Source organism: Epargyreus clarus, unplaced genomic scaffold, assembly GCF_041222505.1.
Source record: "Epargyreus clarus isolate Ecla_fem2 unplaced genomic scaffold, WU_Ecla_fem_2.2 ptg000013l, whole genome shotgun sequence".
Lineage (NCBI taxonomy): Eukaryota > Metazoa > Arthropoda > Insecta > Lepidoptera > Hesperiidae > Epargyreus > Epargyreus clarus.
This window is the reverse complement of record NW_027332221.1, coordinates 3,020,686-3,039,060: the sequence shown is the minus strand read 5'-3', so window position 1 is coordinate 3,039,060 and position 18,375 is coordinate 3,020,686. Positions and strand designations below refer to the sequence as shown.

General features: G+C 35.8%; 1 protein-coding gene across 1 annotated transcript; it reads right to left on the bottom strand.

Moving 5' to 3' along the window:
• Positions 1-7,963: 7,963 nt before the first annotated feature.
• LOC140746710 (uncharacterized) lies at positions 7,964-8,746 on the bottom strand. The gene has a single exon (XM_073078807.1). It carries the CDS (start codon positions 8,744-8,746, stop codon positions 7,964-7,966), a length of 783 nt encoding a protein of 260 aa, XP_072934908.1.
• Positions 8,747-18,375: the final 9,629 nt, after the last annotated feature.

Here is an 18,375-nt window from a genome sequence, read left to right as displayed (position 1 = left end):
CATAGATTGCAGACATGGCTAAGAGGACCGGATAGGGATTCAATATTATCTTTTACTAATTTTGACGTAATATTATCTATCCCTGACGTAAAACTAGTCGATAGAGAGTTTATAATAGTTGTTATCTCTTTTATATCTGTATCAATCAGCAAAAAAGAATGCGAATTAGTGTTAATGATAGTTACTTTATTTAGGTTAGGTTGAGAAATGTTACTAGACATGATTTTTAGCGTTATAGTTTTGCCTACATTTGCGATATATTCATTAATAGTGTTTACTGATTTTTGCGGTGAGTCTGAAAGGTTTAGTAATTCTTGATTTATGGATTTTGAAGTTTTAAGGTTTCCTATTCTTTTTATAATCTCCCAAAGCTTTTTATTGCTTTTGGCACTTTCAATTTCTTTACGATTATACTGTAATTTTAGTTTTTTAAGTAAGCGTGATAAGAAGTTACGATATCTAGTATATGAAGTTTTCAGTATTAGGTTGTCAGGAGCTTTTTTAAGCTTTATATGCATTCTATCACGGTTTCTTATGCAACGGACCAGTCCTGGAGTTATCCACGGTTTCAAAGGTGCTTTACGACGCGGTAGCTTGACCACCTTACAGTGAGTGCTCATTATGTTAGATATCGTATCTATAAGTAAGCTTGATCGGCTGCTTGATCGTAATCATTACAATTTATTATATGTTCAAAGTTTGTTTTCTGTATTTGAGATTTAATTTTAAAATAGTCAAATTTCTTGTAATTCAAATTTTGTTTATTATTAATGCCCGTTTTTATCATAAGAGACAATAGAACAGTGTCATGATCAGTAATACTGTTATTTATAACTAGCGTCTTTGAAGATAATTGTGTTTTTAACATCACATGATCTAGGCAATTTAAGTTTCTTGTTGGTATCGTAGTGGCGGGTGATAAACCATGAGATGCTATGAGATTCAAATAATTCGGGGCATGACGATCTAAAGAATTTGGTTTTATATCTATATTTAAATCACCCATTACAATTACTGTTTTAAATTTATTTAATGAGGTTAATAATGTATCTAAGGAGTATATGAAATTTTCTGTATTATTAAATGAGGGCGGTCTGTAAATAAAAATTACAGCGATCCCATAATTTACAATTTCATTTGTTTTTGTTTATTTAAATCATAATTACAGCTAACATTACAGGTTTATACCTAATGCGTTAGAGTAAGAAAAAAAAAATATAATTGTTATAAATTTAGTTAATATAGTCAGTTACAGAAAATTTCAGATTAATTGGTACATTTATAATCAAGTAGGTACATTGTTACTTACGTCAGTCATTATTAATTATTATATAATCATTATTTAATTTCCACATTACATTAAAATCAAAATTATTATATGTTACAAAAAAAAAATGTCAATAATCAAATATGATAATTACATAAATCAAATTATAAATTTAAGTCAATATATTAAACACAATTAAATATCAGTACGTGTTTCTACAACATATAACGCGACTCTTGCGAACTCGTTCAGTGTGCAACTAAACAAATCAATTTGCTCATGAATTTTATTAAGCGTGCGCAGCGCTCGCGTCAAAGGGGCGTGACGCAACAGGTTGGTGCACGCGTGCGGCAGTGCCAGCAGCTGCGGGCGACGGCGCCGCTCTACGCACTTGTCCGGCGCATACAGCGACAACTGCTGGAGGACGGCTGGGTTATCTAATTTTCCCCGCAATACCTTAAACAGGTATTGGGCAAGAAAAATCGCTCGCCTCACTTCTAATTTAGTGTACCCGACCATACCAAGAACGAATAAGGTGGGGTACATCAGCGGGTACCCCGGATACACCCCATACAATTTTAAAAACAGATGCCGCGAGAACTTTTTTTGGATGCGTTCTATGGTATTTATGTGCTTCATCTCACTCGGTGACCATACAACCGAATTACACTCCATGCGACTCTTCACCAAGGCTTCATATAAGGCGCGTATGGCACTTATGTTGGTGAAGGTACCTGACTGCCGTAATATGAAACCCAGGTTGCGGTACGCCCTTTTGCATACCTCGGTTATATGGTCTCTAAAGTTAAGGTCAGCACTGAAGCGCATTCCGAGATCTTTCACCTCTGTGACGCGCTGGAGCGGCTCCCCCTCGATGTAGTACGAATGATGATACGGGCCACGCGAGCGGCTGAATGATAACACTGAGCACTTAGCCACATTAAAATGTAGCTTATTCTCGTGACTCCATTCAACCACTCGGTCTATATCGCTCTGCAGTCCAGCTGAATCCGTTACGTCACCTATTTCGCGTACCAGTTTCAGGTCGTCAGCAAATAAGAGGCAAGTCGACTCATGGACCACCTCTGGCAAGTCATTTATCATAATGATAAATTGGAGGGGCCCTAAGTTACTGCCTTGACTGACGCCTGATCTTGTCGGATACTGCTCCGAGAGACATCCGCCACAGTCGACATACTGATGTCTGTCTCGCATGTAGCTGGCGAAAAAGCTTAAAGTATGTGGCGTGCAGCCTACGCCAGCCAGTTTTGCTAACAGGACATCATTATCGACCACATCGAACGCCTTCCGGAAGTCGAAATAGGCGACATCTACCTGTCTCCCGGCGTCAACAACTGGAACAACTCGTGACATGAGATTTAACAAATTCCCAGATGTTCCTCGACCCGGACGGAAGCCATGCTGCACATCCGATAAATAGGGCTTTACTTGAGCGTATAATGAGTAATGAAGGGCTGACTCAAATACCTTTGCTGGAGTACTTAAAAGCGCAACTGGTCTAAAATCCTTCACATCTGTGCCTCCCCCTCCCTTCGGTACAGGAACCACTCTAGTGAGCTTCCACCGATTAGGAAACGTTGCAGTCGAGAGGAAGACATTGAAGATGTGCAGCAGTGGCTCATCCAATGTGGCGCGGCAATCTTTAAAGACGAAGGGTGGTATGCCGTCGGGCCCCACGGACCGCTTAGGCGGCAACCGCACCAGCGCGCGACAGACGTCCGCCAGGCTTAAATTCAGATCGACGCATGATCCGCCACTCCCAACAGCCACCGGCGACGCCATACACGCTGATACATCTAGTCTCGCCGACTCTGTGTTATAAACGGAATAAAAGAACTCAGCAAAAGTTTCCGCGCTTTCCTGATCAGAAAGAGTATGCCCGTTTATTATCAATTTATTTTGTTTACAATTTCCTTTTTTAGTTCTCATAAAATTCCAAAACGCTTTCGGGTCCGATGCGAGATGGTTTTGTACCCGGTCTCTATAGGAATCATGGGCCTGCTTGACCTCCTCCTTTACTTTAACCCTATACCTAGCGAATTCCATATAATCTTTCTGTGACTTACTCTTTTTGTAATTTTTATGTAATTTATATTTGATTTTAATATTTTTAATAAGTTCCGACGTATACCAGACTGGGTAAGTGAACCTGGTATTATTGTGTACTGTTTTAATTTTAATTGGTACACATTCATCGAAAATCTTATTAATTTTGTCATAAAAATATGTCAAAACTAACTCGGGGTCTATTATGGAATACATATCAGTCCAGTCAATATTCATAATTAAATAATACATTTTTCTAAAGTCCGCCTTGTTAAAATTCCACTGCTTTTGGTCATGGTGACGATTTTGTGAGTCCACGATAATTGAGAGGGGCGCGGCCGGGACGGGGGCGGCCGCGGTGACGGAAACGGCAAGTGCGGGATGGTACGCGTCCACCGGCTGCAACTCCTCGTCGGCCGCCGCCACCGTCACCCCGCCGCGCGCACTCAAAACCAAGTCCAACTGTCTATCGCTACAATTCGGAATTGTATTATACTGAACGAGTTCACAGAAGGTAACGAAATATTCATAGTAATTGCGTACAGATTCATTAGCCGAATATAAATTGAAATCGCCCAATATTAACATATTATCTTTATATTTAATACATATTTTTTCTAAAAAACTAAATAAAGCTACATACTCCTGTTCTCTCGCTTGCGGTGGAATGTACACCACGCAACATGTGAATAAAAATCTGCTTTGTTTATACACAGAAGCACAAACAAGTTCAAAGTTATACAAATTTAAATTCAAACTATCCGGAGTCGGTACTTGCCGTAACTGGAACCGTGGTGCGGCTATCAACATTACTCCTCCGTGCTTCCGTCCGTCTACACGGTCGCATCGCAGCACAGAGTAGCACGGCAATGTAATTTCCGCGTTCTGAATGGACTCGTTGCAACCAGTTTCAGTGATCGCAAACAAATCAGATTGTGAGGATTCGATCAAGTGTAAAAATTTTAATGTCTTAGTACGTAGGCCTCTAACATTTTGGTAAAAGATTTCGACGGTTGCACTATTTATCTTGGTACGGTATGTTGTTTGTTTTCCGAAAAAACACCCATTCACTGAATTCGGCATCCTTTGGCCAAATACTAGGATCGACCAATTTTTCAAAATTAGTTTCAGACACGCATATTCTGAACGATGAATATCCCCTTTCTGTCTTGTGACTTATTTTATTCACCTTTATGTAACAATCGTTGCCTAGTAATCCGCGTAAATAATCCGTCAAAATATCCTCTGTAGTCTCCGACAGTAGCCTCCATACATGAAAATACTTTTTCCGCTCCACCGCTTGTATTTGAAGAACAGAGGTATTATTCCCCCTATTCACTGGATTCCTCTTTGGAGTCTTTGACTTGTTCCATTTTTGACCACCCCCTGCATTCATATTCAAATTCAAATTTGATCTCAATGAAGATTGCCCGTCCTTACTCGCCGTACAGTCATCGCTTACGTTAGCGGTACCTGCTCGGTGCAATCGCCTCGGTTTCGCGTTAACCCACTCAGCTTCGTCTTGTTGCGGGCGCACGTCGAATGCGAAATTTTCACTTACATTCTTCTGCGCCTCAGCCGTTGCTGCGATTGGCTTGGCGTTTAAATTTTCGCTCCTCTGTGACGTACTTGTAGAAGCTGGTACATTGGTCGGCGTCAGCGCTCGGGTAGATTCGGGTCCATCGACGAGTTCGGAGCGAACCAATGACGGAGGGTGATTCTTCGTCTTCCGAGCAGACACGGAGATCGCCGACACTCGGTCACGAGCCCCACTCATTGGTTGCTGGGGTAAATTCGAAGATTGTGTACCCTCTTCATCTTCAACATTTATACGAACTCCCGAAGCACAATTACATTTAACAGATACACTAATTAATTTTTTAATTGTTTCGTTCTGTTCTATAATAGTCTTATCCAGCGAAGAAACTTTTATCTGGAGATCTAACACAGTTTTAGTTAACTTGTGAAGTGCACTTTCAATGGATTTTGTTGCCATTTCGATTGTTTTCGATTTTTTAACGAAGGAGTATTTAACAAACGTCCTCCGCTCACGACGGTGCGGGGGGGAGAGACAGAGACAATTGCGACCAGACAGTTTGCATCGAGAAAATTCGGTTCATATATTGAACATATAAGCTCTGATTTCGTATACAACACTAAGCCGTCATTTTGGTTGTAACATTTGGTAGATGAGATACAGTTAAAATTATTAATTTGCGGTAAGTTGTAATTGCCTGCTCTTTCTGTAAATTTCCTTAAAGAAAATGTAAAAAGTTGCAGTGATAGATTTATATTTAGACATGTTAATAGAAAAGAAGTAATTAAAGTGTTCAAAGATATAAATATTAAAACTACTGAGGATTTATGGGGAATGTCTATAAAAATTTGTAGTTTTATTATTGAGACTATAGCTCCTTACTTAGCCAAAATTTTTAATTTATGCGTAGATCATGGTTGCTTTCCTGATCTAATGAAACAAAGTAAGGTCATTCCTCTATTTAAGTCTGGTGACAACAAAGAGCCTAGTAATTATAGACCAATTTCTGTTTTGCCTGTTTTTAGTAAAATATTTGAAAAACTAATACTTAATCAATTATTAGTACACTTTAATTTTTATAATTTATTCCATAATAAACAGTTCGGCTTCACCAAAGGTAGATCAACCGTTGATGCGGGTGTTGAATTAATGCGAAACATTTTTGACGCTTGGGAAGATGCGCAGGATACTATAGGTGTATTCTGTGATCTTTCTAAGGCATTTGATTGTGTAGAACATAAAACTCTCTTGTTAAAGTTGGAATATTATGGTATACGCGGTACGTCTCTAAAACTGCTTAGGTCTTATCTAGATAATAGAGTACAACGAGTTCAGGTTAAGGGACACAAATCGTTAGGTTCTGGTGTTAAAGTAGGCGTCCCACAAGGCTCTATTTTGGGGCCATTCTTGTTTTTGGTATACATTAATGATCTACCGTATGTAATGCAGGACTTATCAAAGGTTGTGTTGTTTGCTGACGATACTTCCTTAATATTTAAAGTTAAAAGACAATCTAACGACGTGAGCGCTGTCAATAAAGCACTTGACATAATTCACAACTGGTTTAGCGCAAACAATCTTGTATTAAATAATAAAAAGACTAAATGTGTCCGATTTGCTCTGCCTAATGTTAAAAAGCTGACGATGAATGTTACCCTTAACAATGATCACTTAGAATTTGTAGATGAAACAGTTTTCTTAGGGATAAATTTAGATTCTAAACTACAATGGAGCCCTCAGATAGCAAAGTTATGTAGTAGACTTAGTTCGGCAGCCTATGCGGTAAAGAAGATAAGACATCTTACCGATATACCAACCGCTAGGCTTGTTTACTTTAGTTATTTTCATAGCATTATGTCTTACGGTATTCTGCTGTGGGGTAACGCTGCTAGCATAGATGTCATTTTTATACTTCAAAAACGTGCAATTAGAGCCATTTATAGTCTTCGCCCCCGTGAGTCCTTACGAGAACTGTTTAAATCTATAAATATTTTGACAGTGCCTAGTCAATATATTTATGAAAATATCTTATATGCTCGCAAAAATTATTCTTCTTTGGAAAAAAATTATAATAGGCACAGTCATAATACTAGAAATAAAGATAAATTGGCCATACCTCAATTTAGATTAAGCAAGGTGTGTAATTCTTTTATGGGGAACTGTATTCGTTTCTACAATAAAATACCAAAAGACATTATCGATTTATCCGAGAAAAGGTTTAAATCTACTATAAAATTAACTTTATGTAAAAAAGCTTATTATAATGTAAATCAGTACTTAAATGATAAATCCGTATGGTATGACAACTCCAGCTCCAACATCAAAAATTAATTATATGTACCACTATGTAAAATTGTATATTATTTACTCTTTAAAAGATGCAAATATGCACACGTATGGAGTTTCTTGCGCCGCTTCTTCTCCATAGCGAAATACCTTCCGAAGCGGTGGTAGTTTGTTGACTTTCAAAAAGTATTCTATATGAATCAATTTTGAATAAATGAGATTTGAATTTGAATTTGAATTTGCAGGATAACCAACATTCCGAGAAACATATTATATCAGGTTCGACTACTATTCTATGTAAGAATGTAGAAAATTCATCGAAATTATGCCCGATACTCCTTATATTTTGTGAAATAATATTCAGGTGTGGTTTATGGCTAGACATGTACGAGGAACACTGTTCTGGTTCGCATCTGTACGACATAGACACTTGTAAACCATCTAATTCATTTTCTATTGTTGATTGAAAATTATCCATAAACAAGCAGAAAAAGTAATATTGTGTTACAAATATGCATTTGTCTGTGCCGATAATTTGTGTGATCTTTATTATTAAGGTATATAAATGAGCTATATAACCATGGGTAATTATTGCGTAAAAGGTGTATTTTGTAAGTGTTTTTTGTGTGTGTGATAGTGTGTGCGTGTTTTTGTAAGTGTAAGAGAATTAATAATTCATTACCTTTAATGTTTATGTTTTTTATAGTTGCAGTGTTGTCGAAGTGTAATAGATAAATTAGATAATAAATATAGATGTGTACTAGTACACATCTATATTCATTATCTAATTTTAAGACAATGACTAGTCATTGTCTTAAAATCTTATCCAAGTCGGTTGAGTCGTTTATTTTAATTACTGGTGCTCCGTCAGATCTTCTAATGTAAACTTTTCCTCTCGATGTCCAACAATATTTGTAGTTATTAGATTTTGCGTGTTCTCTAGCTTGGTGGAACAGTTTTTTTGTGTGAATAGTTAGATATTCTGATATATAAACCGGCTGTCGCGGGCCACTAATTTGTAGATGACTTGTACTGAGTTTTGAATTTCCATTTTTCTTGTTAAATGTTCTGCATGACCCAATAAATTTATCTCGTAAAGTCACACTAGATAGCTCGGCGACTATGGTCTTGTTGGTATCTTTTTGTGAATTTATACGATATACGTCGCGTATGTCCGTCGTCTGCAACGGGGCATTTATTGTTTGTCCAACCTTTTGAACGAGTTCGATAAGATCGTTTTTGGTTTCCGGAGCTGTTTTGGGGACGTTGCGTATTTCAATGGTCGAGCTACGCAAGGTTTTTTCAAAGTACTCTATTTTCGCCTCTAATGAGAGTATATGTTTCCGATCGGCCGACCGCTCCTCCTCTAATTTATGCACTTTGTTCACCAGCTCATCATATTTTTGACCTAAAAAGTCGATAGATTTGCGTATCGCGTCATTTTGTTCCGTGTGGGAGCGAATACCATCCGTCATAGTCTTCATAATTGTCATAAATCGAGACTCCTGGTCTTGCGTAAGTGCCGTAAACATATCCATTATTTCAGCCTTGGATAGGGTATCCTCATCTTCGCGTTTACGCTTGCGCATTGTAATGTTCGGCTCATTGCAAGCGGCTGACTCACGCGCGGCCGTAGTTGCGACCGGTGAGTTACATAAATCTGAGTCCGATATACCTTGTACGAGCGGTGAAGCAGCGCCCGGCGGTGTGCGACGCAGCGGTATTTTATCTGTTGGTGGGGCTAAGCGTGCAGTAAATTGTACCAGGAGAATATAACACGCACGTTGTCTAAGCGTAGTAAGTGATGCAAGAAGTCGCCCGATACCTTTCGCACAGCCACTTGTTGCTTCTCTCTGCGCCTTTTGTTCGCACGACGCGTGTACTTGAGGGAAACAGATATATAAATGCGTTTCTTTCTCACCTATTAGGGTAATACTGCTGTATTTGCGCGGCGCACGAGTTCTCCGTCACTTTATGCACTCCTATTTATTTGATCTTAATTATGCTTCCAAAATTTAAGATTTTATTTTAGAATATTTAAGACAAATAGGGATTTGCTATACACGTCTGCTCTGTGCGAGGGTCCGAGGGGAGACAGAATATATAACTCCTCAACCGATGGGAATAATTGAGTTGTGTTTGAAGGTATTTGGTGTAGGTTCTAATGAAATTGCAAAGCCAGTTCATCATTGACTGTTTAGTTAGGTTAGGTTGGAACATATAAGACAATATAAAACTAAGCTCGCAGGGCGCGGTAGCGCCCTGCGAGCGGGCGGTTCCAATCAATGTAAACTTAGACCTTACCTTACCTTACCTTACCAGATCACGTTTATATAATTGTATATTGTATTAATATAAATGTTAGTATGTCATCACTAAAAAGGGTGAAAAAAATTTTTAACAAAAAAATACAACCGACTTCTATGTCACTTGTATTTTTTTGTTAAAAATTTTTTGTTACTTAATAAGGAATAAGACGAAGATATAGCAGTAACTAAAAATAAAGACTAACATTGAGGACTATGTAGGAATGCTTTATATGCCAGAATTTGTAACTGAAAAGTTGACTAAGTATGTAATCAAATTACATACTTAGTCAACTTTTCATTTACACCTGAACTAAATCGGAATGCCGAATGTACCCGTGTATATAAATAGATTGATACCTACCAATGTGTATCTCAAGTATCAGTAAATATTGGTAAATAGATATTATAAACTAACTAATACTAAATTGGAATGTTTTATGTCCCAGTAATTGTCATAACATTACTTATTACGCTACATACAGGAACAATAGTGATCACAAAAATATACGAGTATTTTTTTATAATTATTTTTCTTATATAGAAAATACTCGTGTCACAATGTTAGTTACCGTACTCCTCCGAAACGGCTTTACCGATTTTCACCAAATTTTATATGCATATTCAGTAGGTCTAAGAATCGGATACTATCTATTTTTCATACCCCTAAGTGATAAGGGTTGTTCACCCTAAACATTTTGTTATTTATATGGCAACACAGCGTTTACCGCGTCAGCTAGTAATTACGTTAAATTGAATTGATAGAAAATGATTTATTACAAGTACACTCAAACCCGTTAAGAAAACTCATTTACTCGCAAAGATAAAAATATCTACAAAAGTATAAAAACGATACCTTTTATTTGTTACCCCAACATAGATTCCCCCTCATGGACTGCCCATGACAGCGTAAGGAATCCAAAATTTTGCTCCAAGGCAATAATTAAAATTCGAAGGGTTTGGTCATTTTCGTCACGTCATCGTAAAAGTATAAAATTTAATATTGTGGTACTGATATAAGTCTCAGTTTCACTTTGCTACATTTAATAAAATGTAGTTTGCTAGTAGTTTTATAGTCTAGATTAGTTTAGTTCAGTTTAGTAGTTTTAGTTTAGATTTACTTTTAAGCAATAATTTAGTGAACATTGTGTTACATGATTTCGTGATATTTAAATGTTATAATTTTTAGTACCCCTATCATAAGAGAACCAATCAAGTATTGCATGTGGGCGCGCCGGTAGGTAGATCTACAATGGTATTTCGATTCAACTAATTTAACCAATATTTATAAAAATATAGTTAAAATAATTAAATGAATAAGCGTTAATGCCACCATAGTAACAATAACACCCAAGCAAAACACCAAACAGTTCAGAGCACCACCGTGCCGTGCCCACTATTGGACAACTTCTGATCTGTTGACAGTTGCGCGCCCCTTTTTTATACCATGATACAGGTAGCCAATTGTTAATACGGAGCGGTAGTTCGAAATTAATATCATGTGATTTTAAAAACGGAATATTTATATATGAAATGAAGCATTCTCCCACACGGCCATTCTGACGAGCAGCCGTTACGGCTCGGGAACAAAAGTTTAAAAAAAATCAATAATATTAAAGAAGTGGATAAACTATTTTAGATTCGCGGATAATACAGTCTTAATTTTAACCACAGAAGCCAAATCTCATGGTACACAAATTGCAAAACACGTAACTTTAATTGGTTAACCCCATAACCGGTGTCTAATAGTGTAAATAAATGGTCAAGTCACATGAACCGAACTGCCAAATCATATGGCTGATGTCAAGTCACATGACATCAAAAATTCCCTAAGCCACATTGCGTACATAATTGATTATTATCTGAAAAGAACAGCCAAATCACATGGCTGATGTCAAGTCACATGACATTAAAAACATTCGTTAAGTCACATAGCGTACGTGCATAATTGATTATTGCCTGAAAAGAATTGCCAAATCACATGGCTGATGTCAAGTCACATGACATCAAAAACATTCGTTAAGTCACATAACGTACGCACATAATTGATTATTCCCTGAAAAGAATTGCCAAATCACATGGCTGATGTCAAGTCACATGACATCAAAAACATTCGTTAAGTCACATAACGTACGCACATAATTGATTATTCCCTGAAAAGAATTGCCAAATCACATGGCTGATGTCAAGTCACATGACATCAAAAACATTCGTTAAGTCACATAACGTACGCACATAATTGATTATTCCCTAAAAAGAATTGCCAAATCACATGGCTGATGTCAAGTCACATGACATCAAAAACATTCGTTAAGTCACATAACGTAAGTACATAATTGATTATTCCCTGAAAAGAATTGCCAAATCACATGGCTGATGTCAAGTCACATGACATCAAAAACATTCGTTAAGTCACATAACGTACGTACATAATTGATTAATCCCTGAAAATAATTGCCAAATCACATGGCTGATGTCAAGTCACATGACATCAAAACATTCATTAGGTCACATAACGTACTTAATTGATTATTTCCTGAAAAGAATTGCCAAATCACATGGCACTCGGGTTATTATCAAACATAAACGTGACTGTTGGCCAGACAATCATCGATATGCAAGACAATCCCGATAACACAGAACTTACAATCCACATACAGTTCCAAAGTTCGCAAGTACTCAAGAGAAACACAAAGGTTTTACCAGATTTTTGACTGTCGATACTGTCATTGCTTCACAGGGTTCACAGTCATCTGACATGTTCAAATAGTTTACTTTCCATAGCACATGTTCTCGTAGTCTGAAAACACATTACATTATATGTATAGTCAATAATTATATACGAAATAACGAGAGAGCTTCGCGTTTCGTTCATGGTTTGAGAGTAAAATCTACAGATATTTTCGTTTGGCTCGCTTAAATCTATGGCATAGTCTTCTGCGTCGTCCAAACGTACACTGGGTAGACTCCAGATACCCTTGAGAATATATTTCCTGTAAGATCCCCGATGTGTAGTTCTTCACGATGTCTTCCTTTAATGTCCAATAATTAATGTCCAATACGTACATAACTTCTTTTTTTTTAAGTCAGAGGTGCCTGTGATTTTAATCTCGTACCCCTCGATCGAGAGGCAGAGTTTCAACCACTAAGCTAAGGTATCTTATGATGAAACGCCGTACTCACAATTTGTTGTAAATGTGCCTGACTATCTCAGACAGGATTTTTTGAAAATCATTAATGCCTTTTAAGTCAACTCATTTGACTATGACAGAATTTTATACGAAACTATTCGAGACCTGCTCGAAACCATGCACGAGTGCTTTTCTTATTTAGAACTGTAAACAAATAGGCTGTAACAAGCATAAAAATAAAAAAGTAAAAGTTAATTTCAAACCGAAAAACCTGATGTCTAAAACACAAATGTGTGAAAATAATAATAAAGTGAATTGTCACGTTCAAAACAGTTTTAATGTATACTTTACATACGAGTACAGTAAAGAAAATATCAGAGCAGCAAGTACTCCGTGGTCGTTATTCTTAATAAAATAATTAAAATACTATTGCCTTACCATAACATGAGCTATAGTTCGTACCGTTCATGTGATGACGTTAAATGCCAACGAAATAACACTCTGAAGTCCACAGTTACATTACAACGAAAACCAGGTCATTAAACGTAAAAAGTTATTGGAGTCATCCTACCTTCATTATATTATTTACCTTATATCATTTTACCTTGACTATTACAATTACCTTCGTTTGTGCGATACGCATTGCTATAAAGTCTTTACCACACAATAATGATCAGACATTGCAGAGTTCAATTTGACAGTAGTGTACTCTTGTCTCTTTTTCTTTTTGCAGTATTCGATTTTTCGAATTTTATCAGAACTTGCAGTAGGTATATAATTGCTCGTCCGAACCGGACTTTGACTTATAAATCTGCAAAGATATACATTTTAATTCGTAGAATAACAAACAGCGGTCGAAACAGTATGAACACAAAATAATAACGAATATTTTCTGGTATGAACCGCGAGTTCCAATACAATATCTGATAATAATAGAATTACCTAATTCAATTTAATATAACACATACGTTAAGTATCTGTTATCACCAGAAATTGTGAATAACTTCCAAAAGTTATTGTAATTAACCATTTGAATAATAAGTATACCTACAAATACCGTTATTTCGTCCCGTATTGATTTATACATAATATTCGCTCACACGCAAAAACTTTAAACCAAATTTTAGAAGTAGCAGACAAGCATGCAGTCCACCTGATGGTAAGTGGCTACTGAGGCCCATCAATATCTTCAACACAGCAGAGCCTAACACTGCTGTATGGTTTTGGTATTGGCGGACCATAAAAGTTTCTACCACCTTTATAACCTTTATCTGCTCGAGTGTAACTACAACAAAATTACGAATAGGAGAAAAACACGCCGAATTGTTTCGTATAATATAAACATTGTGTGCGTGAATATTCTGAATTTGTTATATCCACAGCCGTATATATTGACGTAATGTCGTCATCTGCACAGTTACAAAACTAAATAAAATAACAATAAACTCCTTATGTCAATGAATAATTAAAACGTTTAGATTGTTAGCTAGATTACATGAAGTATAGTTGACTTACCACTGTTAAAGTATTCACTAAAGGTACCAACATAATATAATTTCACACGTAAAGTCTAGGATCGTGATGTACGTCATCTCGAAAGGTATTATTTACTATGACACAAAATAATAAAGAAAATCCAATAACAATTTAAACTACTGTAAAACAAGTTCAAACTTTAAGTTATTATTAAAAATACTTGATCGACTCCGAGCGAGGCTGATGAATTGTCTTTATTAAATTAAACCTTTAAACACATTTGACCGATCAAAATGCTTACAGCTTTGCACCATTATAGTAACTGTTTTTTTCTACAGTCAGCTAAGCTTCGATTCTCTTTACTTCTGCAATTTTTAAAGTGAATAGCAAGTAATAGTTACACATTATGTCACAAAACAATGTGAAAAACACAGAAGACTAAATGTTTATTAATAAGTTATAACTTACGTTAATTCACCTTTTTTTTGCCTAGTCCAATACACCATTTGGGGTGATGCGAACGTTACCAAACTCCCTTTTCTTCAGCTTTACCTTAATGTATCCTTCGCAAATTGTAACCTTTATCAATAACTTTAAATACACAAATTTGTAAGAGCACAAAGTCGCTTACCGATAAACAACTTACTGACTCACCACCAGAATCTAAATGTTACATTTTCATTCAATTTTGGTCCACGTCTACGGCCATCACAAGTCAAGTGTTGTTACCAAACCCCCAATAAGCAGCTTTCATTTTAGTTACAGATTCTGGGAACAAGCGCTAGGTAAATATTATTAGACAGCACCCTACTAAAAATGACAAGCGCTGGTTGAGAGTACACCTTTCAATGAGCACAATACATATCTCACTATCACGGTGTTCCAGGTGAAACTAGAAATAAAACTTCACGGGCCATGGAATTGCGATGGCAAAAAGTATGCTACCTGATTTATCAAACCTTTTACTTCAATAATAATCTTCATTGTGACTAGTTTTATTTTAAGACTGGGAGTTTATTAAGAATGTTAAATGCATTACAACGAATAGGTACATACGAAAGGGTAAATATCAGAACTTCTGCAGCGCAATAATTTAAAACAATATGATCGTTATTCATTTACTTATTTAGCATAAGCAAGCATAGACTCTTAAAGAGTTGATATAAGCAACGAAACTGTGAAAAGCATAGTTGAAATTACTCGAAGATTTTAAAAACCCAAAACATTTCTAAAAATATGTCGGTACCTACGAGTGTGATTGTAAAATTTTTCGCGCATAACCAAATATTTTAATATTAGTGATTCTTATAATCTTTAACAACTTTCAAATAGCAAAATCGAAAATATAAAAACCATTGGTTTGATCATACCGGAGCGCCAATCGTTCGCCAATGAGTCTCGGCGCCAATGAGTCTTAATTACGTAGACGTTAACATGGACGATGCTAACCACCTTCCACCTCCTCAATTTTCATACCCAAGCTTGCGGTACCCAAGCTTGCGGTTGCTTTCACACGCTTGCTAAAATAATGCACATAAAATTATTTCAATATTTAGACAAACCGTACACGTTACTCACGCAACCGGTTTCATCATGTGTTTCACACACAGCTCCTCCAATGTCGAAGGCCTTGTCAATATCGCCTCCATTGCGCGTCCCAAACTGTCGTCAGGAGTACAGCCACGATAAATTCTTCAGTTGAACACTTCCTATACACGCGGTTGATTATCTTCTGTTACCGTTACTTTAAAACTATTACGTAATAAAAGGGCGTATCCTATCCCGATTCTGATGTGGGCGCGCCGGTAGGTAGATCTACAATGGTATTTCGATTCAACTAATTTAACCAATATTTATAAAAATATAGTTAAAATAATTAAATGAATTAATTAATAATTAAATGAGTTAATGCCTCCAATTAATAAATAATTAAATGAGTTAATGCCACCATAGTAACAATAACACCCAAGCAAAACACCAAACAGTTCAGAGCACCACCTTGCCGTGCCCACTATTGGACAACTTCTGATCTGTTGACAGTTGCGCGCCCCTTTTTTATACCATGATACAGGTAGCCAATTGTTAATACGGAGCGGTAGTTCGAAATTAATATCATGTGATTTTAAAAACGGAATATTTATATATGAAATGAAGCATTCTCCCACATGCACTTAACTAAACTTGCACAATAATATGTAAAATGTATACAATTAAATGGCTTCTTACTTTTTCCAACTGTTTTTGCATTTTATTAAAGACTAGCTGACCCGGCAAACTTTGTACCGCCTCAAAATCTATTTGTCAAATATATTTCATATAAAATATAGCCTTTGTTACTCGTGAATAATGTAGCTTTCGAGTGGTGAAAGAATTTTTAAAATCGGTCCAGTAGTTTTTGAGCCTATTCATTACAATCAAACAAACAAACAAAGTTTTCCTCTTTATAATATTAGTATAGAAAAGGGCATTGTTGTTGTTGGTCTATTCGATAATTGGTGGCATAGCACCATTTTAGCTTTACAACACTATTTATTAAGATATTTTTTTACCACAAACTAATTAATTTTAACGAGAAAAAAATTTAAATAAAAAAATACAACCGACTTCTATGTCACTACAAAGTAAAAAATAATTCAAATAAATGTTGGTTTAGTACATATTTCTGAAGTCGGCGCTCATATTAGACATGCTGTTTACATTGTTATCCAACGAAATATATTGAGCGCCGACTTCAGAAATATGTACTAAACCAACATTTATTTCAATTATTTTTACTTTGTAGTGACATAGAAGTCGGTTGTATTTTTTTGTTAAAATTTTTATTAGATATACAAGTCTCTGATCGATGGGATATTTTATGCGAGAAATTCGAATTGATGTTACTGTTCATTATATAATATGTGGAATTATTTATTATCCTAAATAAAATTTGAAATTATAAAAAGTTATTACATTGTTGAACTATAAATAATATTTATTAAAATTATTAAATATGTACTAAAATATTTTTTTATGTTTATAAATTATATTATAATGTCGTTACAGTATTTGTACTGTTGCTATAATTGGAAATATAATTAATAAAATAAACGTAAAATATATTATGCGATTACAATCGGTTTTTCCTATTTACTCGTATGTATACATATGCTAAGTTAAAAGCACGTTAATAGAAACAAGTTTAGATTTTGATTATTTTATAGAATGTGTGCTTTGAACTAAATGGTTGCCGACCCCTGCACCAGACAAAGGTAGTCTTAACAAGGTCTGAAAAAGCTAAGCAAAATAGAAGTATCGCTCGAATTTCAAAGCATGGGAAGCCTCAACTTATTTTCGAATTACTTTAACGCGAGATAACTTTTACTGGAAAAGTTGTTCGTAAAAAAAGTCAAAGTCTTCCTTTACCGCTATTAGCAGGTGATAATTAATGTCTAATACGTACATAACTTTTTTTTTTAAAAAGTCAGAGGTGCGTGCCTGTGATTTGAACCTCGTACCCCTCGATCGAGAGGCAGAGTTTCAACAACTAAGCTATCACCGCTACAGAGTGGCAATAGTCTTCATATTCCGTCTTCGACTCCACCAATATGGTATCTTCTGATGAAACGCTGTACTCACAACTTGTTGTAAATGTGCCTGACTATCTCAGACAGGATTTTTTGAAAATCATTAATGCCTTCTTATAAGTCAACTCATTTGACTATGACAGAATTTTATACGAAACTATTCGAGACCTGCTCGAAAGCATGCACGAGTGCTTTTCTTATTTAGAACTGTAAATAAATAAGCTGTAACAAGCATAAAAATATAAAAGTAACAGTTAATTTCAAACCGAAAAATCTGATGTCTACAACACAAATGTGTAAAAATAAAAATAAAGTGAATTGTCACGTTCAAAACAGTTTTAATGTCAACTTTACATATAGTAAAGAAAATATCAGAGCAGCAAGTACTCCGTGGTCGTTATACTTAATAAAATTATAAAAAGACTATTGTCTTACCATAACATGAGCCTTTCGTTCGTACCTTTCATGTGATGACGTCAAATTCCAACGAAATAACACTCTGAAGTCCACAGTTACATTACAACGAAAATCAGGTCATTAAACGTAAAAAGGTATTGGAATATCCTACCTTCATTATATTATTTACCTTATCTCATTTTACCTTGACTATTACAATTACCTTCGTTTGTGCGATACGCATTGCTATAAAGTCTTTACCACACAATAATGATCAGACATTGCAGAGTTCAATTTGACAGTAGTGTACTCTTGTCTCTTTTTCTTTTTGCAGTATTCGATT